Source organism: Aspergillus nidulans, chromosome II (assembly GCF_000011425.1).
Source record: "Aspergillus nidulans FGSC A4 chromosome II".
Lineage (NCBI taxonomy): Eukaryota > Fungi > Ascomycota > Eurotiomycetes > Eurotiales > Aspergillaceae > Aspergillus > Aspergillus nidulans.
In genome coordinates, this window is record NC_066258.1 from 3,116,658 (window position 1) to 3,139,548 (window position 22,891).

Genomic DNA, 22,891 nt, shown 5'->3' on the forward strand with positions numbered 1-22,891 from the left:
TTCTTCCACTTTAGGCCTTTTAGACCTTGTAAACATTTTAGACCTCATTACTGTTGTTGCGGTGGTGGTCTTTTATTTCACGACAAACCTCAAAGCCACACCTGTGGATCATTGGTGGCGTGCCTTGGAACAGCCGCTCGCTCCTTCATCTCGACGACGGAAGACGTCGCGACTCCGCAGTGCCTTGTCCCTAAACCGGTTTGATGTTGATCGCCGCTTGCAGCGAATGAAATGAGGAGTCTGGACCGGATATAAGCCTGAATACCAACGTTTCTCAAGCGCCATTGGGCGATTTGCAATAATCTCTGCCTCAGGCGCTCATATCGGTGGCCGGACTAGACCCTTTTGACTGCGTTCGGCAGAGAACCTGGAATTCGCGCCTCCAACGCAGTCGGTGATGGAATCGTCCCAGCTTCATATCTTCACTCTTTTCGTCTTTCCTTGCTTTTTTCACTCGCTCTTCCGTCGATAACTCCTCCAACTGCCCTTCCTTCGCTTGCGTCGATCTTTCTTTCTTCTTTTCTACTTCACATCTTCTACCTATCCCATCCCACTCGCTCCTCCCTTTCCGTCTCGAGTCTCACCTCTTAAGTTGACCGAACCCCTGTTCACTTTTCGTTCCACTGGCGTCATAACGCACTGTGCACCGCTGTCTGGCCTGCCCTAGATATCAGTCCTGGTTATTGACTGGTAAATTAATGGCCCTGTGCCTCCTTGTGGAATATTAGTACAGCGTGGTTGGGGCCATCGAGTCCCCGCTAGTCCTTCTTTTCTATTGCTGCCGGTCCGCACTCTTCTTGTCTACACCGACGCGATTGATCGCTTATTTTACTACACCATATTCTATTCAACTATTTAACTACAGCACGCCTACCGTGGTTGACCGACGAAATGGCGGCCGTTCTGACTGCACCGAACTCGCCTCCTGAACTATCCGGGTCCAAGTCGTCCAAGTCCTCCTCTTATCGATCGTCCTCGCGCATGTCCAGTCCGGATGGGGTGTTTACAGATATTGGGAATTTTGAAGAGATTGGGCTAGAGGATGAATCGGCGCCGTACCTGGAATCATCTGTCTCTCATGGGCGGGCCCCCGGGGTCGCGCGGTCCTCAACAGCCAGGATACTCGCGAAGTCTCCGGTCTCGACAACCCGTGATTTATTATCGGCTGCTCCAAGGAAACCGTATGCATCCCAGGGACGGCCCGGTCCTAGGCTGATGACCGCCTCGCGCGACCTGCAAACCCCGCGGCCTTCATCAAAAACACGTCGCAATCGATCGGCTTCACCTCTTCGGCCATCACAGTCCCCAGGCATCGCCTCGTCTCCATCTAGCCAAACCCTGTCTCCATCTGCCGTTAATGCTCGACCACTTAACCGAAAGCCGTCTTGGCAGCGCAGCCGTAAGTCGCTGAAGGAGCTGGAGGCAGAATATCACGACTCAGACGACGAGCTTCCCGAAGATGCTAGCTTATGGAATATCCCCATTTCCCCGCGGCCAGTTGAGGATCGTGCACCCTCTAGAGACCACAGCCCTAACCGCAGTCCTGGGCCGCAACCTTTCCCTCTGTCACATTCAGTCTCTGAGGCTGCGGTTGCCTCCGGGCCTCCTCGACGATCGCCCGCTACTTCTCGAGCAAACCGCCAGATGGCCCGATCTAGCTCGGCTGGTCCCGAACGCGGCCAAATTTCGCCTCGCAATCCTCGACTCTACTCTTACAATAGCATGATGTCCGACTTATCTGAAGAGGCCAAGAACCTCACCCAGGCGCTAGAATTCCACGCTGATGAGAACGATCGCAAGCGCGGAGATAGCCTTCGGAGCGGGAACTCCTCGCTGAGATCTAGTGATGAATCCAAACGTGACTCCAAGTCACCGATTGAACTGCCGCCTGTTCAAAAGTCCAACATTATGATCGACCCACTACCCATCAGTAAGGAGAAGGAAAAGGTCCTCTCCCGTACTCGTCCCAGCTGGCTTCCTCCTAAGGATCAAAAGGAGGAAAGGCGCCATCTTAGAGAATACAAGAAAATGATGGAACAGTCTCGGGAAGCAGACAAACGGAAAGCTGCACAGGCGGCTTCGGCCAAATGCGAGCGGGACAACACTCGCGATACACTTCAACAGATCTGGGATGATTATGTCTATCCCAACTGGACCAGGGCCATTGGCGAGCCTCGCACTCGCGAGCTGTGGTGGCGGGGTATACCCTCGCGAATCCGAGGACAGACTTGGAATCGTGCCATCGGCAATGAGCTGGCTCTTTCTGATGAATCTTACAATAAAGCCCTCAAGCGGGCGAAAGATGCACGCGCCAAGTCTGAGGGGGATTCGGGCGAGAGCAACAAGAAAATGATGCAGTGGTTTGATGCCATCCAGGCTGATGTTTCCAAGGCTTTCCCTGAACTGAACCTGTTCCAAGAAGGCGGCCCTCTACGTGAAACATTGGTGGATGTGTTGGAGGCGTATGCGATGTATCGGAGTGATGTTGGGTATTTGACTGGCCTTCATGTCAGTTTCCCACCGTTTGCAAACAGATATACTTCAAAGCTAACTAATCGCAGACCATTGCCGCACTTCTTGTGCTCCAATTCCCAACACCCTCTTCCGCTTTTTGCGCCATGGCCAATGCCCTTAACCGTCCCCTACCCGTTGCATTTATGACCATGGACCATGGAGCCATCGGTCGAACTTTCTCGCTAGCGTCTGCCACACTTCGCTACAAGTTCCCTCGTCTGGCCACTCATCTATATGAAACTCTGCGACTATCCGACGAAGAGATTTTCGAAAGCATGTTCCGGTCACTGCTTACCAACGGCCTCGACTTGGAGCGCCTCAGCCGTGTCTGGGATTGTTGGGTCTTTGAAGGTGATCGCATATTTATTCGCGCTGCCGTTGCAATCCTTGGCTGCCTACAGACGCAGCTGTTTGGTTTTACTGAGCCAGATGACCAAAGTCGTTTGGCAGTGAAAAACATTCTTGCGTGGGGACCACACGATATCGGAACCAAACCCAAGGAACGTCGAAGCGCACCCGCAGCTCCTATAGCTGGCTTTGCGGGAGGTCTCATCGGAGCCGCTGCCGGCCATTACTGGATTCTGACATCTGCAGGTGATGAAGATGGATTCATAAGTGAAATGCGCGAGGCGGGCAAGGTTCAACCACGGGCCTAGCACTATATACACTTGTTCAAGCAGCAGTCGTTTCCATAAATAGCATAGTATGAAGCATTCTTATTCAAGTACCACAAGCAGCTGAGCTCGTGGGGTCGTTCCCAGGCTCATTATCAAGGACCCAACTGTGCAATAACATCGTGATTATCAACTAGTTCTTTACAGTCACAAGCGCTGTGTAAATCGATAGTCATTTTACAGTGGCTATGGATAAAACCTCGCCTTTCCCGTGCATGTCACTTATATCCGTCTTCAACCCCAGCAGATGTCAGGTTTGGAGTAGTTGGGGGCATAGATGCAGAGAGTAAGTGGATTAAGCTCTGTTCACTTGTACTCGTACTCGTATACAGTAGGCTTGGCATTTGCTTATTTATTGCAGTATTGATTACTCAGTCGCACTGTGACATGACATCACTATTATCGATAAGCAGTATCACATGACCTTGATCGCCTCGCCGGCCGAGGCAAACTAAACGTGACTAGAAGGGCCTGTTTGAAAAGTTTCAGTGTAAACATCGTGAAGCTGATCCACCCGCAGAGACAGAGCAATCGCAAAATGACGGGTCTACCCAGCATCAGCCCACCGGGAATCATTCCCCAATTGTACATATTTGCGTGCGACCTTGGGCAGAGCTGCTTCCGGGGGACCCGAAAAGAAGGCTGTGCAGTGGACCCTTTCTTTTTCTGCTTCGATCCTTGTTAGTCCATCGTATTCGTCCTCTACTTCTTCGCCTCCTAAAACCTTCCCCTTCCCGATTGGCATTATCATTTTTAACGTCATATCCTTATTATTCTTACCTGCCGGCTGTCCTACCTTGGTTTGTCCCGGTCCTGGGATGTCTTCTCCATCCCCGCTACTATGTGTCCCTCACCTCGTACGGATGCTGATGCTAATGCCATTGCCTCCCCCAATGGCCGCCAGAGTGCCTATGCTGGCGGGGAGCTAAGCCCCTCTGACAGCGAGGATGCGGGCTTAGGTGGTTCGCATTACTCCTCTGGCGGCATTGGTGCAGCTGGGGCTGGGATTGCCGACCTTGACGATGCTGACGACGCTGACGAAGCTGACGATGTGATCGGAGTCAGCATGGGATATGATCAGACTCGGCTCAAGTCTCGTACAACGCCTGCGGAGGAGAAGACGCGCATCATAGAGCGCAATGGTGGATATAGCGGGGATGAAGGGCTCTTTGCGGCGGACATAACAGAGGAACCGGAATCGCTGGCGGATGATGGTGATCAGGATAAGGATGAAAATTGGAGGGCTCCGGCTGGGAAAAATGGGACAGCAGAAACTCCAGTTGCAAAGGCACAAAACTTGCGCACTGGCTTTACACGGTCTATCTTAAAAGGTACGCTGCCGCTGCGGCCTCGCGCGTGGTCCGGCGATAGTCATACTGGTAGTCGGAGCGGGTTGAAGAAATTCTTCCCGTCGTTGCACCTCCGAGCGAGCAGTTTGTCGGTTTCTCGGTATCGTTCGCGGAGCTGGTCATCGCGGCTTAATCTTGATCAGGAGAAGGGTGGTGATGTGTCTGCGGCTCCTCAGTCACCTCAGTCACCCCAACCTCCCAACCCAAGTTCGACAGCCTCGAATGGGACGCTGGTTACTGGCACAGCGCCTGTGGAGGACCCGATCGGCGACTTGAGCCCCCTGCAGGCTCCGTCCGCGCGAACTCGCGGCAAACATTCCTTTGTCGGCTCGAACCCGACGTTGCGGCGGTCGTCTTCGGACCAATCGTTATACCTGCGGGCTTCGTCCACCGCGTCCTCACTCGAGCATCGTCCTCAGTACGAGCATATCCATTCGCAGACTAACAGCCGCTTTAAAGCCATCAAGGACACCTTACAGGACTCTAGCAGCCGGCTTTTGAGCATGCCGACGCTTCACTTGCAGGATTTGCGCAGCGATTGGGGGTACAAGCAGTTTCTTTCTGATGCGCACCACCGCAGGACGGAGACAAATCAGACGGATGACGCACTGATCTCGACAACCTCGCCGCCCGAAGCTAATGTGCATTCACCCTCCGCTATCCCGCGAGCGAAGTCGACTCGCAAGAGCGCGGCTGCGACATACCCTGTCCTTTTTGAGGCCATGAGCGAATTGACCGGAGATGTCGTGGTCATGGGTGGCTACAGGGGCTCGATTCTACGATCTGCTAAGCCACCACATCGGCAGCTCTGGGTGCCCATGAAAGTCGGGTTGAATCTCCGCAAGGTAGACCTAGAGGTCGGTCTGAATCCTGAGGACGAAGAACGCATGGAAGAAACCGTCATTCCGGATGGTGTTCTCTCGCACGTTGGCCCTGTCGACATTTGCCGACGGCTCCTCAAGCGGCTGCAGAAATGCGAGAATGCTGTCCGCGGCGAACTGCGCGTCCACAACTACGGCTATGACTGGCGTCTTAGCCCGCATCTTCTCTCCCGCCGCCTCATCAAATACCTTGAGGGCCTTCCCTGCAACTCCCCGGATATACCCCCGCACAAGCGAGGCGCGTACGTCATTGCGCATAGTCTCGGTGGCCTCATCACCCGGCATGCAGTAAATCAACGCCCTGAGCTCTTCGCGGGTGTTCTATACGCAGGTGTCCCACAGCACTGCGTTAACATTCTTGGGCCTCTTCGCCATGGCGACGACGTCCTTCTTAGCTCCCGTGTGCTGACCGCTCAGGTCAACTTCACCTTTCGAACAAGCTTTGCTCTTCTTCCAGAAGAGGGCCATTGCTTCATCAACAAGCGCACGAAGGAGGAATACCGCCTCAACTTCTTTGATCCAGCAGTCTGGGATGAGTTCCGCCTCTCCCCTTGCATCAACCGGCCTTTGCCTGCCCCAGGCTTGTCCAGCATTAATCTACCTTTGCGCAAACGCTTCTCTACCATGCTCTCCAACTCTTCTACGGATGACAGCATCGGTGCGGAAGATTCTACATCCGACCAATCGCCGACTCCTAGCGGTCACAGCACATCCAACTCGGTTTCAGCCGCCGCCGCCGCCGCCGCTTCCAAAATTAAACCCCCCAAACCAAAAGGCGAAATTCTCCCCGGCCCGACCACAGATCCCAGGGGCTCCTCCACCACAGGGCCCAGCACTCAGCCCGTAACTATTCCTGCGGCCGCCGCAAGAGATTACCTCGCCCGCACGCTGTCTGAGGTTTTGGCATTCAAGCGCGAAACTCTTCATAGGGAAGACCACCAGAGCAGCAACAGGTACCCGCCCTTCGCAGTCCTGTACTCTAAGTCAGTGCCCACAGTCTACGGCGCTCGGGTGAACTCCCGTGAAAGTATTAAATACGCAGATGCCTATGACGATCTAGCCTTTGCGGCCGGTGACGGGGTGTGTCTTGCCAGTGCGGCGATGTTGCCGACGGGGTATAGAGTCATCAGGGGCGGGCTTGTGAAGAGTGATAGGGGACATATTGGGTTGTTGGGTGATTTAGAAGGTGTAGGGGCTTGTTTGAAGGCGTTGGTTAAGGGGAGGAAGGAAGGTGTGGGAATCGGGGCCATGAACTCGAGCTAATCGATAATCGATCGATCTTGTTCTTGAATATACTCCTGGAAAGCTTGTTTCGGGTCTATTTCATTGGCAGTGGCTACTGGCTGGAGGTGTGATGTTGGTGTTAGTGGTGATGTTGGTGTTAGTGGTGATGCTGGTGTTTTCGGACAAGTCTTTTACTGCTTTGATACCCACCCTGTCGTCATACACATACTTGCGAGAAACGTATATACATATACCCCATTCACATGAAGTATATCGTCACTTGACTACTATTTTCGTGTCGAGCGCTTCAGAGGCACGTCACTGCCCTCGAAACCCTTGTACTTGACAATAACACCCACTGCATGGCGCACATATCTTTAGCCAACGAGTAGACCTCAACGACGTCCTGTGACACAATTGGTAAGCCGCAGACTCCTTTCTAAAGTGTGCTAGCGGCAGAAAGGTTAGGGGGAAGACAGGTCTATATTAAGCAGGGGCTGTGCTATTGATGGAGTGCCCTGCAAATGTGAAGTTGTATCCTTAAGTCCCTATGGATGCTGAAATCTGGGATTCAATCGTGGCTTCTGTAACTGTGTCATGTTCTTAGGTAGTGCTTTTCATTTTCCTGCTGCTGCAATGAGAGGGATTTATCTAGATACTACCTGCTGGTCTATGCATTAGGTCTTCCGTGGCTAGGTCATTAACATTACGCGGTGGCCGCAGTTAGCCCCCATCTATGAGGTAATATCTCGCATGTACTGGTTTACCAAAAAAAAAAAAAAAAAAAAAGATTAAAATCCCAATGCTTAACGCGCCTGGTCCCTAAAAGCAACTGGTCATTAATAGGCTGGAAATTATCTTACTACCTTTGTTATCATTTTACATGTAGCCATTGGACTTAACCTATGAGCCTCGTCCATATTAGAGCAAGCTAACACAACCCAATGCAAGTCTCGTTGTCAGTCTGCTAGTGGGCAGATTTTTGTTGGGGGGACAAGAGACACGCTTGGGAACTGAAGTTGTAACGGGCGTAGGCAGTATTATTTTCAACTGGCTGTCCTGTATAAACGAGTATCACAAGCTTAGAGAAAGAAACAAAAGATAGAAGCGCAGATATCTCTCCTCCCTTTATCAACCTTTCTGACTTCCCGGACCTGTATGCCGACGGATCCCTTTTCCAAAGTTATGAGAACGGATCTCCTTTCTTAAGCCTCGAGGCCGCAATTTCTGAAGCTGTACACTGATGTTGCAGAAACCTTATTTAGAACCAGGTTGAGGCCATGGCCGACAACCAAGATCCAGGCCATAGCCTGTGACAGAAGTGTCAATTTGCCTCCCTTACCCTATATCAATGGGAACGTGGCGCAGTTATGAAATATCACCAAGATATATCCTCTGGAACTTATAATAGACATCTTTGAAGATACTAAGGTTTAATGAGAAGCTTCATACAGATGGCCATTTGCGGTGTGTAGTGGGTCTCTCTACCGTACCCTGAGACGCATTGCGCTGTTTAATCAACTCGGGAACGCAGGGTAGGCACTGTTTGTCAAGCATGTGGTTGGTATATTAAATACTGTATTGTACTAGGCTAATAGTTTCACAGGCGCGTATGGGGTGAGTGACATATTCTGTTCAATGAGATAAAAGTCGAGAAAAATGTTAGCGAATAATGTAGATCTTCCGAGGCTGTCCAATAATATATTTAAAAAGTGGCAGAGGGCACTTGTTGCCTGATATATAACATTTAAAAACCACCAAATCATCAAATGGGGTGATAACTCAGTTGGTATGAGTGCTAGACTGAAGATCAAACTTCATCCTAAGCCTGTTCTAGGTATCTAGAAGTCCCCGGTTCGATCCCGGGTCATCCCAGCCAAATTTTTTTCGTCTATTTTGTATGTTTTCATGTGTGCAGGTGGTGGAATTGACGAGATATAGAAGTGTAGTTAATAACTGTCGATCATTGTCATGGGCCCATGTGCCCGGTGCTATACACAACATCAACTTCACCAAGACTTGATTGACCCATTGCACCTTATAGCCAAAACTATAGACAAGGCCTTTCGCCTCACGCCGGTCCTAGGTGTCTCTAGAGGAGGCCTACCACCCTGGCTATTTCGACCGCTTGTCTGTCACCTCTATCGGAATTTATAAACTCATGCTATCTTGCTTCCTTTTAAACTGTTATGGTAGCCATTGACTCGTGACGCAAATCGAGTACAGCCTGTCACTAGGCTTGAGATAGTCAAGACAACACAACTGCAATGCCGAGTAGATATCGAAGAAAACATTGACATGCTCTGACTGTGCAGTCACCATGAGCGGAAGCGGAAATCACCTTTGTGACTTATGATTTGGTAATCCCTAGCACTCTGTTACCGTGTCATGGAAAGAAGCGGTCGTTGCGGCCGAGGCCGGTACAAGCACTTGCCTTACCCTGGGCGGACGGTTGCGCCTGCTCAAAGCGTCACAGAGCCTCTTCTCCGACGTTGTTTTCTTTCCTGCCTGTCATGGTGGCAATGGCATCAAGCAAGTCCCCGGCCAGTTGATGGCCTGCTCAATTTCATCACTTTCCACTTCCCGGGGAAGTCGGTGTTTCTATCTCCAGGTTTAGTCTTTCTGTATTGGTTTTTCGTCTCGTGCCTCACCATCCTCTCGTGAAAGCCACGACCTGCAAGCTGTTGTTTCCCCAGCTGCTGCCAAACTACTTGCCAGCGTGGTTTAACATAGAGCCTCGAGGCGATCCTGCCAACAATGGATGCAACAGCATTGCTGTGCAACATCTGCCCGAAACACCCCAAGTTCAGCGATGTATCGCATCTGCTAACTCACGTCGCTTCTAAGGCTCACCTTTCCCACTACTTTAAGCTTCAAGTACGCAGCCACCAGGAGCCACAAGCCGAGGCTTTGCTCGACGACTACAACCAGTGGTACAAGTCCAACAACCTTGCGAAACTCCTATCGGATCGTATGTCGTCCAAGGACTCACGCAGAAGAAAGTCACAGGGGAAGTATGCCGCGCCAGATACAGCCGGACCAACCGACAGGGACAATGGGTATCAGGTCTCGCCGCTGCCGGCCTGTCTTAACAGCCTTCCTGACTACATTGATCCACGGCTCTCGGACCCTTTCATGAACTCAGGAAGCAGTGCAGGTAGGGAACTGCCATTTCACCTCTATCCCACTTGCTGACTTGCTTTTGAACAGTGCACCAACAGGCATCCACGCCATCAAGGCACAAGCAGGCCATGGGTATTGCACCCGAGCGGTGGAAGCGTGATAACGAGGAAGATTCGGGAGACGAACGGACATCTCTAACGCAAGCTACACCATGTTGGCCCAATGTTCTCCGGTCAAGGGATGACCAGGAAGCCCCATCTTCGAATGGGCCCTTTATCTACGATCCGTTCGTCGACGATAAAGATAGCTTCGTGTACTCGAATGCTAACGATATGGACAAGGAGAGAGCAGATGAGATCTCAAGGCTCAAGGGCGTGTTGTGGCCCGGAATGGATATCTTTGACTCTGCCACGGAGCAAATGAAACGAAAGCGCAACCAGAAGAAGGACGAGAGCGTCCTAAAGATGATGGAGAGAACGTCGATGGGGGTGGAGCCTACTGAACTGGTATTTTCTCCTACCGGCATCCTGCGGAAGCAGCGCGTGATCTCGGGCAACGTTGAAGATAGCAGTCCTCTGAAAGGTGAGACGCCGATTCCAAAGAAGCGAGCCACCCGCCCCAAGCGAGTTTTTGCTCAGATGGACCCAAACACTCAACGCGGGCCGGACGGGAAAAGAGCTAGGAAGAACGTCAAGCAAGACTGCGACCCCCATGAGGCCGATATAGATCAACGTTTATATACTCCTCAACGAGCTGTCCAAGCGTTTGGTCGTTTAGGTGGCCAGATCTCTGTCGGGGACAACATGGAGGAATTTGCGTTGGCACTTCGTGACCATGACTTGAAGCAGCACAACAAACCTGTTGTATTCCGAGACATGTCAGTTTCACGAGAGTCTAGGGCAGAGGATCAGCATAGGTTTCCTCAAAGGGAGACAGCTGCCTCGCAACCACTCTTCTTGAGAAGAGATATTGCAATAAATGACGATCTTCAGTCTCCTCATACCGCTGCTCATTCTTTGAACATAATCGAAAAAGGTCCTCGCAGTGTGGACAAAGAGAACCTGGAACAAATGCTGAACGCCTATAGTCGAATGGACCCCCTTGTTGGTTGGCACTCACCTGCGATGAAGCGGACCGATAGAGGAATATCACCCCAGTATCTTTTCGGAGACGCACATTATGTCGGATACAGCCCTTTTAACTGCCATGAGAGCCCAACGGGCTATTCATTCAACCCACTGGCTGGATCCCTCACGAGGATGGCCACAGAGGAAAACCCGATATACGCAGCCGAATCCGAGAACGTATTAAAAGGCCCCTCCACCGCCCGTGTCAGTTCGCCAGATGCAACAATTTCCGAGGTCGCAGACGATGATTTTGATCGTCTATATATGGACGGAAGCTCTTGATTCCCTTTTTCTTCATGCTCAGAGCGTGTTGATATTAAACGGGTTCTGCTGCATTTCTAGAAGCGGTCGGTGGGGGTGTGTGTGTGCAAAGCATTAATCTTGGACCCCTACTCGGTCGAGCGTCATCGAGACTATTATTCCCATTATATGATACCACCATTGCCCCTTATATATGTTGCTCTTGCTGTTATACTGCATGGATCTTGGCTAGGTTGTCGAGGTCAGCCTAGCAGTTTCTGAGCGGGTTATACTCTGTTATTTGTTATCTGTTTCGGTAGAGGTATAGGAAAAGAGCATGAAACACTATTAATCAATTCCATGCCGGAAGTTCAAAACTAAAGTCCTTGATCCAGGAAGTTCTAGACGAAATACGAATTTAGCTAGGTGATAGGGCTGTCCGAGGTAGAAGCCTGATTAGGTAATATTATTAAAACGCGAATCAACGCGCTACGGTTCCCACGCGTTAAGCTCCGCCGTTGAGCTTGAGAACCAACGCTGTTCTCCATACAGTTGGCTCTACAGCTAGCTTATCTTGCGTTACTTACACCGCAGTATAATGACGGCAATATTGCGGCCCCTGGAGCGTTAAAAGGCTTGCACATACTTCGCAAACACCGTCGAAGGCCGTTTTGACCCAACGACATCGAGTTTCCTGCCTTATCTACGAGAGCCCCAAAGACAAATATGCCTTTACCCTCATCCCAGCCGTCCGCATCCTCCTCTCCAAATCTAAAGCGGAAGCAACCCACTATCTCCAGCTTCTTCACGAAAAAACCACAGGCGCCAAAGCAATCCACTTCGAACGAAGGCCCTGCGCCGATCGACAACGATTCCGAAATTACAGACAAGTTAGCGGAGGACGATGAGGAGGATATAGTTGCCCCTGTTCCGAAGCGGACAAAATCAAATGGGTCTCTTACCGTAAACCGGCCACAGAGTCCCAAGGCGAAGTCCGTATCGCGGGTGGAGCAGGAAAGCAGCCAACGGACCGAGCTCTCTAAATTCGCCAGTTCTCCTGCTATTGAGACGGAGGGAAATGAAGCGACCGAATTGGACGGGTCAGCGAAAGTCCGACAGCAGGAGAGGGAGAAACTGCATCAAAGATTCGTCCGAAAACTCGGCGGGCCGGATTGTCTGGTGGGAATTGGTCGTAATTGCGTCGGCGAAACAACATCGATTGAGGAGGCTGCAGAGGGGGATGAAGACGATGAGACGCCGCAACCAGTACAACCAAAGGGGAAGGCAGGGAAGAAGGGTGGAGGTAAACTCACTCCGATGGAAAAGCAAGTCATTGAGATCAAGAAAAAGCACATGGACACAATCCTGCTTATCGAAGTCGGGTACAAGTTTCGATTCTTTGGTGAAGATGCAAGAATCGCTGCAAAGGAACTTAGCATTGTATGCATTCCTGGCAAGTTCCGATATGATGAACGTGAGTACCCGTACTCTATACGTGGTTGGATTATTGACGTTGTTCAGATCCTTCAGAAGCCCATCTTGATCGGTTCGCCTCGGCGAGCATACCTGTACAGCGACTTCATGTTCACGTAAAGCGTCTCGTCGCTGCCGGTCACAAGGTCGGCGTCGTTAGGCAATTGGAAACTGCTGCGCTGAAAGCAGCTGGAGATAACCGCAACGCACCGTTTGTTCGTAAATTGACGAATGTTTACACGAAAAGCACCTATATTGATGATATCGAGAGCCTTGAAGGGTCTACGGCTGGGGCATCTGGTGCATCGGCCACGGGATATATTCTTTGCATAACGGAGACGAACGCTCGGGGCTGGGGGAATGACGAAAAAGTACATGTGGGTATTGTTGCCGTGCAGCCGACTACCGGGGATATCGTTTACGATGAGTTCGATGATGGCTTCATGCGGAGCGAGATAGAAACAAGATTGCTCCATATCGCGCCCTGCGAAATGCTAATAGTCGGTGAGCTATCGAAAGCGACGGAGAAGCTTGTGCAGCATCTTTCCGGGAGCAAGATGAATGTATTCGGTGACAAGGTGCGGGTGGAGAGAGCACCCAAAGCGAAGACTGCAGCTGCCGAATCGCACAGCCATGTTTCGAGTTTCTACGCTGAAAAAATGAAATCTGCAGACGCTGCGGATGATGAGGTTGCGAGTAACCTGCTCCAGAAGGTGCTTGGCTTGCCGGACCAGGTCACGATATGCCTCTCTGCCATGATCAAACATATGACTGAGTATGGCCTGGAACACGTTTTACAGCTGACAAAATATTTCCAGCATTTTTCTTCACGCTCTCATATGCTTCTCAATGGAAACACCCTGACAAGCCTTGAGATATACCAAAACCAGACTGATTATTCGTCCAAAGGCAGTTTGTTTTGGACTCTAGATCGGACACAGACCCGATTTGGGCAAAGAATGCTTCGAAAATGGGTTGGACGACCGTTGTTGGATAGGCGTCAACTTGAGGATCGAGTCAATGCTGTAGAAGAGCTTAAGGACTTCCGAAATGTCGTAATGGTCGAACGAATCAAAGGTTTGCTTGGTAAAATCAAGCACGATCTAGAGAAAGGCCTGATCCGGATATACTATGGAAAGGTGAGTAACACTGACCCTCGTCTGACGTGGCTAACAGTGAAAGTGCTCCCGGCCGGAACTTTTGACCATCTTGCAAACAATGCAGATGATAGCACAGGAATTTGCCGATATCGAGTCACCAGCAGATACCGGGTTTTCCTCACCTGCCATCAGCCAAGCAATCATGTCTCTGCCTACAATTTTGAAAGATGTCGTGTTTTTCCTGAACAAAATAAACATGCACGCGGCTCGAAATGATGACAAGTACGAATTCTTCCGCGAAGAAGAAGAGACGGAGGAAATTAGCGAGCACAAACTCGGAATTGGGGCCGTTGAGCATGAACTTGAGGAGCATCGTCCTGTAGCCGGAGAAGCTTTAGGGAAGAAAATGGTCACCTATGTCTCGGTTGCAGGCATCGACTATTTGGTGGAAGTCGAGAACAATTCGCCGGCCATCAAGCGAGTGCCGGCATCATGGATGAAAATAAGCGGCACAAAAAAGGTGTCAAGATTTCACACTCCGGAGGTTGTCAAGATGATTCGGCAGAGAGACCAACACAGAGAAGCGCTCGCCGCAGCCTGCGATAAGGCGTTTTTGGCCCTCCAGGCCGAGATAGCGACCAATTACCAGGCGCTACGTGACTGCGTTCAATCCCTGGCAACGCTAGACTGTCTGGTGTCATTGGCCACCTTAGCCAGCCAGCCGGGGTACGTGAAACCTGAATATACGGAAGAGACGTGCATCCATGTCGAGCAAGGGCGTCACCCGATGGTGGAGCAACTCCTTCTAGACAGCTATGTGCCCAATGACATCAACCTGGATAGCAGCAAGACGCGCGCTCTTCTTGTGACTGGCCCTAATATGGGTGGGAAGTCCAGCTACGTGCGCCAGGTGGCACTTATTGCAATAATGGGGCAGATTGGCTCATATGTCCCAGCACAGGCCGCAAAGCTTGGTATGCTGGACGCGGTGTTCACCCGGATGGGCGCATTCGACAATATGCTCGCAGGCGAGTCTACCTTCATGGTTGAGCTTTCCGAGACGGCAGATATACTGAAGCAAGCAACGCCCCGCTCTTTAGTAATACTAGACGAGCTGGGCCGAGGCACGTCTACCCATGATGGAGTCGCCATTGCACAGGCCGTTCTCGACTACATGGTGCGGTCTATCCGCAGTCTCACCCTCTTCATCACACATTACCAGCATCTTTCTGCCATGGTGCATTCGTTTCCTGATGGCGAGCTGCGAAATGTGCACATGCGATTCAGCGAGTCGGGGACTGGCGCGGACGAAGACATTACCTTTCTTTATGAGATTGGAGAAGGTGTCGCGCATCGTAGCTATGGGCTTAATGTTGCGCGGCTGGCAAACTTGCCTGCGCCACTTTTGGAGATGGCCAAGCAGAAGAGTGCCGAGCTGGAGGAGAAAATTCGTCGCCGAAGACTTGCTGGTTTTGTTGCTGCGGTTGGAGCGGTAGTGCAGTCGAATCAGGCCGATGAGAGTGTAATCGAGCGGCTGGTTAGCAGTATGGAGGAGCTGTAACTATATCAAGAGTACATATTTAGCGAACAACCCATCTGGCTTGGATTGGCGTGGGCATCTTATGTTGATGACTCCGGGGTAAGTCCATGGTACTTGCCCTAAAAGCAGGCACGTATAGAACTTGGAATCAGGTCCTTTAGATGTGTGGTGTGTTCGCCTTTTTCGCTACTGGCCATTAGATTGGTAATCCGCAGTCGAACTATGACTGTGGGATCAAGCAAGGTTAGGCGTCCTGTCCGGGGCGGGCAGGCTTCATCGGTTGAGTCGAGGCAAAGAAAGACGAGCTTCTATATGGCACATCTACCAAATAAGCATAGACACATGCCCCAGGCGGCAGGACATGCTGGAGGCCTTCCTAGACATTAGCTTGCAACCACAGCACGGCAACTCCCACCGCGCAATTACACGTCTCGCTCACAGACAGATCGTTAAGCATGTTTTACTAGCAAACTCGAGTACCCGGCAATGTCCTGAAGTGAACTAGCTGCTCGATCAAAGAAACCGCAACAGAAGGCATTTCCTCCAGGCTGAACGCGGCACGGGCCCTGGTAGCATTCTGCCCCTTGGGGGATTGATGATGTCGAATCAATGATATCGAGATACTTGAGCGCAATCCAACAGCTGCAGTGGACGGGGAGGGCCAAATCGCGAATCTCAAAATCTTGGGAGCGATACCTCCCTCTAAAGCAGCAGGTTTTATAATCCGCCCCTTATAGAGTTGTGCACCAGGGAAACGTTGCATCCATTATCTGTGCAGCTTTTTTCTTACCTTCCAAGCACTGTAGCTGAGCGCAGGTTCAATAGCTAACCCATTTACGGAAAGAGTTACAACCTACACTTTACTACTTTTTAGGATACCCGGCTAGCCGCAACTAGATGTTTTGACATATATATAGCTGCCAAATGGCTCACTAACCACCAAACACGCAGCAAGTATCCTTAACTTTATAGTCACCGGTTGGATGTATGAGTCAGAATCTTTGTCCAGGTTCTGAGGAAGTACAGTCATGATGCTTTCTTATCACCATTCTCGGCTAAGAGTTACTTACGAATGGAGAATAACTATACATGGTACACTGCTGCCTCATGAAATCAATGATTAGTATTACAACAACAGCGAATGTTTCCGTGGCGCAATTGGTTAGCGCGTTCGACTGTTACTATCATTCGGTCATCGAGAGGTTGTGAGTTCGATCCTCACCGGGAACGTTTCTATTTTGAACTTTTTTTTGACACTTATAAATAAGTGCTAAGAAGTATCCTAGGGCTGCTCGTCGAGCTATACAGTCGTCATGGCTCAGCCCTTGCGAGTTGCAATCCCCGGTACCTGACTGCAGTCCCCGACTTCAGGGCCTCATATTTTCTGCAGCCTTTGGCTGCGCGCCAAAAACGGAATAAATGGAGTCGGCTACCTGCAGGTGGGTACAAGATGCCTAAGGTATCAACTTATGGCCCCGCTGCTAACTTTGAGTGATTCATTCAGTCTTCTCGGTGTCTCTTGTTCTCTCCTACTATCCTCTTCCTCAAAGAATTTAACACGCGCATTATCTTTTTTAGAGTTGGGATTATACTATAGACCAATCGTTTAATTGAGCGCAACTCAGCCCCCTCTGTTCTCCGTTTGCCGCTGTATCCTCAATCCAAAATCTCCGATACCCCGCGGTCAACTGAATCACGAAACAGGATGGATCTTGTTAACAGGTGAGTCAATTGCTTTATCTACGGCTCCTGCGTGTGCCCTGTACTAATAACCATCAGCCTGGAAGGAAGACTCCTCTTCGCAGTCCCTAAGAGCAAGTCCCCCAAGCCAATTCGTCCAACTCGCGCTTGACTCGTTCGTTTGGGACGCAAACCTCCAGGAGAAATTGAACGACTAACAAACTCGCGAGGGGTACAGAAGGACGTCTTCAACAATCGACCCTCGACCTCCTTTCCGGCTGCGACATCCAATTCCGCCGTGAAAACCGCCTCGACATCGCCTTGGTCAAGAACCTGCCTATCGCCCTCATCTTCCTCCCCGCCGCTGACATCCCGACGTTTGTTGGAGAGGGCCGCGTCGATCTCGGTATCACCGGCCGCGATCAGGTCGCCGAGCACGATGCCCAGCTCGGCCTCCCAGAGGGCGAAGTTTCTGGTGTGCAAGAAATCCTTGATCTAGGGTTTGGCGGGTGCAAACTGCAGGTCCAGGTTCCGGAGAAGGGAGACGTCCAGAAAGTCGAGCAGCTGATTGGGAAAAACGTTGTGACAAGCTTCACTGCGCTGAGCGAGCAATTCTTTTCCCGCTTGGAGAAGGAGCATGGCCCTGCGGAGAAGAAGACGAACATCAAGTATGTGGGGGGCAGTGTGGAAGCTGCTTGTGCGCTCGGCGTTGCCGATGGGATTGTCGACCTTGTTGGTATGTTTCTCCCTCCAGTTACTTGTTAATAACTATGAAGCTAAGGAAGGCAGAATCCGGCGAGACAATGCGCGCCGCTGGGCTAAAGGCTATCGACACCGTCGTCGAGAGCACCGCTGTGCTCGTCAAGAACCGTAACACCCAGAACCCGCTTGTTGACTTGATCACTTCTCGTATCCGCGGTGTCATTAGTATGGCCCATTCCTTCAGGCAAACGTTCATATGAATAGCCACACTAACAAGTTTCCCACCAGCCGCCAAGAAATTCGTCCTCTGCCAGTACAATATCCCCCGCGACAGCCTCTCGACCGCCAGCAGTATCACACCGGGCAAGCGCGCACCAACTGTAACGGCGCTGGAGGAGGACGGCTGGGTGGCCGTTAGCTCTATGGTCGAGAAAAAGCAGATTGCGACAGTGATGGATGAGTTGACCAAGGTTGGCGCGACGGATATCTTGGTTTTGAGCATCGCCAACTCGCGGACGGATTAGTTTCTCTTTAACCTTCATGCACGCCCTTCATGATTTGACTTCATTTAATTCCTTATTTGTCCTCTTTTGGTTGCCTACATAGACTCTATCCATTTCATCCGATCTAAAATAGGGTTGTTATCCGATTTAGACTTTTCTTGGGGTTGGTAATATCAATATATGCGACGAATACTGGTTGTTCATTGTCTTCTGTCTTACGGGTTCTGAGAGTCCGTGGATCTAATAAGAAAAACGAGGCTGGGAAACAATCGACCTAGATGCGCTATACAGTTGATTGTGAAATCAGCTTCACACTCTGGAATCCAGTCTGAAATACTACTACCGTATTTCAAAGGCACTGCCAGGATGCTAGCCCTTATATAGTGGCAGAGAAACATGATCTGTTAATATTTGTATTGTATGAATGTGTACGATGGTCAGATCTGCATTCACTACCTGATTGAGTGGAAGGTCACCTCAAAGGACCACCGGACACCTTCAAGGATGAGAGAACGGGACGTGGTGTTAGCCTCAAGTGTGCTCTGACAAAGACTTCAAACGAAAGCTTGAGGACGTTGGACACCGTAGAGTATCCCAGAACAAGCAGGTTCGGCTCGATAATGTCACTGCTGTGGCATCAGCTAATAACGTGGAGCAGTCTACCAGGCAAAGGCAAGAGCAAGAGACCCAGGCTCGAAATCAGGTTCCTGTAGGAAGAAATATCACAAGCTTCGGACACATTATCTAAAGCGTCTCATTAATCTTATGATAAAAGGGACTTGGCTTTGAGACCTATGAAGACATATGTAATGAGACTCGAGACAACTCTCAGAAGAGTAACAATGGCTTGAATAGGAATGAAAACTCCTAATCATCCTCAGCCCAGTCGATTTGTCCGTTATAATATCAAATTTTTTTCCAACACTGTCTCCGCGGGCTAGCCATCAACGGCATCGGCCGGTTCTCCGCCCTTATTGTCGTACCAAGCCCGCAGTATCATTGGAGGAATTGCTGTCCTGACCTCCCACTTAACAAAGCAATGATAGAATACAGCAAGTGGCAGGTATGGCAAGTGGACACACAGGTGTATACAAGTCTAAAAGGTAATTATGGCTTAGATTTCAGGCAGAAACACAACGACCAAATACGAGCTTCCTGTCATTCGAGTTGGAATAGTCAGCATAGCCCGTCGTTTCGTCAAAGAGGTCCAAGGTGGTCGAACAATTATGAGTCTGCTCATAAATCATTTGAAAAGTAGTGACATGATTAACATCAAATATACATATTAGCTGTAGTAGTAGTAACATTCGCATTGCAGTCAGTTCGACCATAAGTGCCTTTCAAACAGTGCATGCATATTAAAGCACGTCCGGTCAATGGAAATTGCCAGCATATACTGGAAATACAGCCATGGTTTAATTATTGTATGCCCTCAACATATACCCATGTACCCATGTGTCGAGGTTTGACTGATACCTTTGATGTCTGAGAAGCCTGTGAGGAACAACGTAACATCGTGGTGCCTCAACTCGTCACCAGGAAGGATAAGAATTGTGTTCAAGGCAAAGGGCTAGTTTTCAGATCTGCCGCTTTACTCCCCGGTCTAACCATCTCAAGGAGTTCTTCGCAGAGTAGAAAGCGTTTGTCGGCTGAACTAGTAACTTCTACTGAGACAATCGCCATTCTCGACAGTGAAGGTTCTAAGTAAAGAAGGAGGCTGACATTGAAAAATTTTTTTTTTTTTTCTTTCAGCGGTAACTCATTGTTGATGGTCCTACTAGAATGGTAACGCAGGATGGAGAGGCTCGGTCAGGTTCAGATGGGGCCAAAATGGATACGACCTGTTAAACTGACCAATCGTTTGTATCTCTGGAGACAGAGTCGGTGGATACATAATAGATGATTTACTCCAAAGTCCTCTGGACCAACGGCGGTGACCCAAATCAGATGGATCGCTGACACAAAAGAAGTATGTCACATGACTTGACCGACTTCTTATGTTTGCTATGAAATGTACTCAGGGAACTCTCTCTTTTCCCACTTACTACATCGTTGTGGGTTAAACTACAGCAATTGCGCTTTCTCTCTCACTAATAATTCACTGGCATTCATGATGCGCCGCTTCGAAAGAATCTACGACGTGGTAGAGCCCGTTGAGGAGTATCGTCTTGGTGGTTACCATCCAGTGCACCTTCATGACGTGTTTCATCAAAGATACGAGGTCATTGGGAAGCTAGCTTACGGCCAACATTCAACCGTATGGCTAGCAAAGGACCAACAGCCGTGAGTTCTTTCCTATGAAATACGGTACTGGGATAAGAATAGCAGGCACTTTGAAGCGGCCTGCAACAGGTCGTCTTGAAAATATTGAAAGCAGAAGCGTCCGAAAACAATAGAGAGCTTTCTATCCTTCTAACCCTGTCAGATTCTGGCATGGGCCACCCTGGAAAGAGACATGTGATTGAACTACTCGATTATTTTTACCATACAGGACCGAATGGAACTCACTTGTGCCTTATCTTCCCGGTGATGATATCCGATGGGGAGGGAATGACAATCTGTGGGAATACGCACGAAGCAGGCTATATTCGAGCCATTTCCCGTCAAATTCTCTTGGGCCTCAACTTTCTTCATCAGTTGGACATCGTCCATTGTGGTATGCCGGAGCTCTCAGGTGATGTAAGCAGCTGTCTTACGGCTTAATGCAGAACTTCAACCAGCAAACATTCTTTTTTCAATTTCCGGAACTACGAACATGGAGGAATTAGTACAGCCTCCCGAATTCAGTCCCGTCAAGTGGTTAGAAGGAGTCACTGAAGATGACAGCGCCCCCAAATATTTAGTCCCTACGCAAAGGCGCCGGGGCCAGTTGGATAGTAGGCATTTCTCAACAATCGAGGTTAGGATCGGGGATTTGGGCGGAGGTAAGATGTAGCTATTCATATATCTTGTGTGGTCAGCTTTGCTAAGACTTCGCATACAATATCAGCTCAATATATCAACCACCGTAACCAGCAACCAGTCACACCTCTGGCGTTGCGTGCACCTGAGCTGATACGACGACATACCGAAGACACAGCCATAGACGATACTATAGACATCTGGACCTTAGGTTGTTTAGTATGCTAAACCTCTGTTGGAACCTGCCTTCACGTTCTAATCCTTCTGCAAGCTATTTGAGTTGGCAACGAATGAGCCACTGTTCCCCCTCGATACGTTCGGCCTCGCACGCGATGTTATAGACAACAACCACTGTTCTCTTATCGATCAGAGGCTTGATTCGAACAGCTTAAGGAATGAGAAATTCAGAGGACATCTGAGAGATAGATTACCGGATAACTTTGGTGCTGAGAATGTGGAGGCCCTGGCATCATTCCTTTTACTTATGTTACGAATGGACCCTCGCGAGCGACTGCCGGCGAGAGATCTACTTCAGACACAGTTCATATCAGAGGGTATCCAGCATTGAAATATTCGTCGGTCACGAAAGTCTGCCGAAATAAGATTTTTCTTAATCTTGGAAAGTCGTAGGCTTGTCGATCTGTCACTTAGGTGCCTCTAAAGATCCGCTGCCCTAAAGGTACTCGACGCTTGAAGTCGCGAGACAGCTATTTTGTGTTGCGCTCTCAGGGCAGCTTTAGATACCAATGTATACATTAAGCTGATTGCGGATCCCGAGTTCGATCTTGCATACATTAATTTGTACAATCTGAGAATGTTGGATTTGGCAGACCCGGTACAGCACTGTATATATTCCAGAATTACAACTCGTCAGTGGTCCTGCATGTCAGGAAGGGCACTCGTCGCTTCTCTCTCGGCTAAGGTCCTTAAAAAGAGGAAAAGAAAAGAAAAGAAAAGAAAAGGAGAGAAGAGAAGAGAACAGAAAAGGGGAAAAAGGCTAATTTCCCTTGTAGAAGCCTCAATTCGGCTTGTCTTTCTCGTCCAAAATGAGGTAAGACTTCTGCTGATACTACATGTTGTCATACGTATATCGGACTTGTCCCTATAAATATTACCGTGAGAATGATAGTCGGCTATATTCAGCAGTACTCGAGATTTAGGTATACTTGTTCAATGCTTCTAAACATGTCATTAATAAACTGAATCTTGAAAGCGCAAGGTGCAATCAACAGCCTGTTTTACGTTTGATTACGCCCGAACTATATTCTAGAAATACAGATTCTAAAAGAATAAAAAATAAAACGAAAAAATGTTGGGATGACCCGGGATCGAACCGGGGACTTCTAGATACCTAGAACAGGCTTAGGATGAAGTTTGATCTTCAGTCTAGCACTCATACCAACTGAGTTATCACCCCATTTGATGAAATGTCTTTCTTCTTTACCTACATAAGCAAATCCAATATGAGTTAGCGCGTACACGTACTTCCAGCAGATCAACTATAGCCTCTTAGGAGTCACAGCAGTTGAGCTAATACCCAACCTGACGGGAGAAAGCAACAAAGGATAGGCCCATAAATACAACTATCTTAGCTCAATTGAGTTTTCACCCACCCTCGAATAGAGCTTTTGCGGTTTCATGGAATAGATACTGGATCTACCGTGGAAGCCCGTTAGAACAGTGGCTCCTTGCGCCTTCGTGGCTCTGATCTAGGGCGAGGATTCCGTCGTTGACAATCGGCGATATGTGTGCACCCACTATTCTGGGCTGGTAAATTGGTGGACTTCTACTTCGTCCCGTCGTTCAATTGCAAGACAGTCTATTGTCCGCTGCTTGCTAAAGGCCAGTATGATTGCTAGC

General features: G+C 49.7%; 6 protein-coding genes across 6 annotated transcripts, besides 1 other annotated feature; all 6 read left to right on the forward strand.

Annotated features, from left to right (window-relative positions):
• Nucleotides 1-22,891: part of a sequence feature (contig 1.61 483..865047(-1)) that runs on past both edges of the window.
• ANIA_03752 (putative TBC domain protein) lies at nucleotides 421-3,288 on the forward strand. Its single transcript, XM_656264.2, has 2 exons — nucleotides 421-2,508; nucleotides 2,562-3,288. Exons 1-2 carry the CDS (start codon nucleotides 892-894, stop codon nucleotides 3,168-3,170), a joined length of 2,226 nt encoding a protein of 741 aa, XP_661356.1. The 5' UTR covers nucleotides 421-891; the 3' UTR covers nucleotides 3,171-3,288.
• Nucleotides 3,921-6,787, forward strand: ANIA_03751 (uncharacterized protein). Its single transcript, XM_656263.2, has one exon. It carries the CDS (start codon nucleotides 4,030-4,032, stop codon nucleotides 6,679-6,681), a length of 2,652 nt encoding a protein of 883 aa, XP_661355.1. The 5' UTR covers nucleotides 3,921-4,029; the 3' UTR covers nucleotides 6,682-6,787.
• Nucleotides 9,400-11,174, forward strand: ANIA_03750 (uncharacterized protein; the record flags this gene model as incomplete). The annotated part of the gene is made up of 2 exons (XM_656262.1): nucleotides 9,400-9,799; nucleotides 9,853-11,174. The coding sequence occupies 2 exons, from the start codon at nucleotides 9,400-9,402 to the stop codon at nucleotides 11,172-11,174; spliced, it is 1,722 nt and encodes a 573-aa protein (XP_661354.1).
• On the forward strand, nucleotides 11,859-15,266 carry msh3 (mismatch repair protein MSH3; the record flags this gene model as incomplete). The annotated part of the gene is made up of 3 exons (XM_656261.1): nucleotides 11,859-12,606; nucleotides 12,654-13,744; nucleotides 13,830-15,266. The coding sequence occupies 3 exons, from the start codon at nucleotides 11,859-11,861 to the stop codon at nucleotides 15,264-15,266; spliced, it is 3,276 nt and encodes a 1,091-aa protein (XP_661353.1).
• On the forward strand, nucleotides 16,805-18,151 carry ANIA_03748 (ATP phosphoribosyltransferase; the record flags this gene model as incomplete). Its single annotated transcript, XM_050611434.1, has 5 exons — nucleotides 16,805-16,967; nucleotides 17,025-17,059; nucleotides 17,164-17,661; nucleotides 17,715-17,852; nucleotides 17,916-18,151. The coding sequence occupies exons 1-5, from the start codon at nucleotides 16,951-16,953 to the stop codon at nucleotides 18,149-18,151; spliced, it is 924 nt and encodes a 307-aa protein (XP_050467463.1). The 5' UTR covers nucleotides 16,805-16,950.
• Nucleotides 20,142-21,599, forward strand: ANIA_10462 (uncharacterized protein; the record flags this gene model as incomplete). Its single annotated transcript, XM_050611435.1, has 5 exons — nucleotides 20,142-20,413; nucleotides 20,470-20,786; nucleotides 20,839-21,054; nucleotides 21,120-21,250; nucleotides 21,303-21,599. The coding sequence occupies 5 exons, from the start codon at nucleotides 20,142-20,144 to the stop codon at nucleotides 21,597-21,599; spliced, it is 1,233 nt and encodes a 410-aa protein (XP_050467464.1).

Bases quoted from the DNA above. Each gene is read 5' to 3' on its own strand.
- ANIA_03752 (XM_656264.2), top strand. From the start codon at position 892: ATGGCGGCCGTTCTGACTGCACCGAACTCGCCTCCTGAACTATCCGGG. The intron at 2,509-2,561 runs GTCAGTTTCCCA...AACTAATCGCAG, and splicing joins GGTATTTGACTGGCCTTCAT to ACCATTGCCGCACTTCTTGT.
- ANIA_03751 (XM_656263.2), top strand. From the start codon at position 4,030: ATGTGTCCCTCACCTCGTACGGATGCTGATGCTAATGCCATTGCCTCC.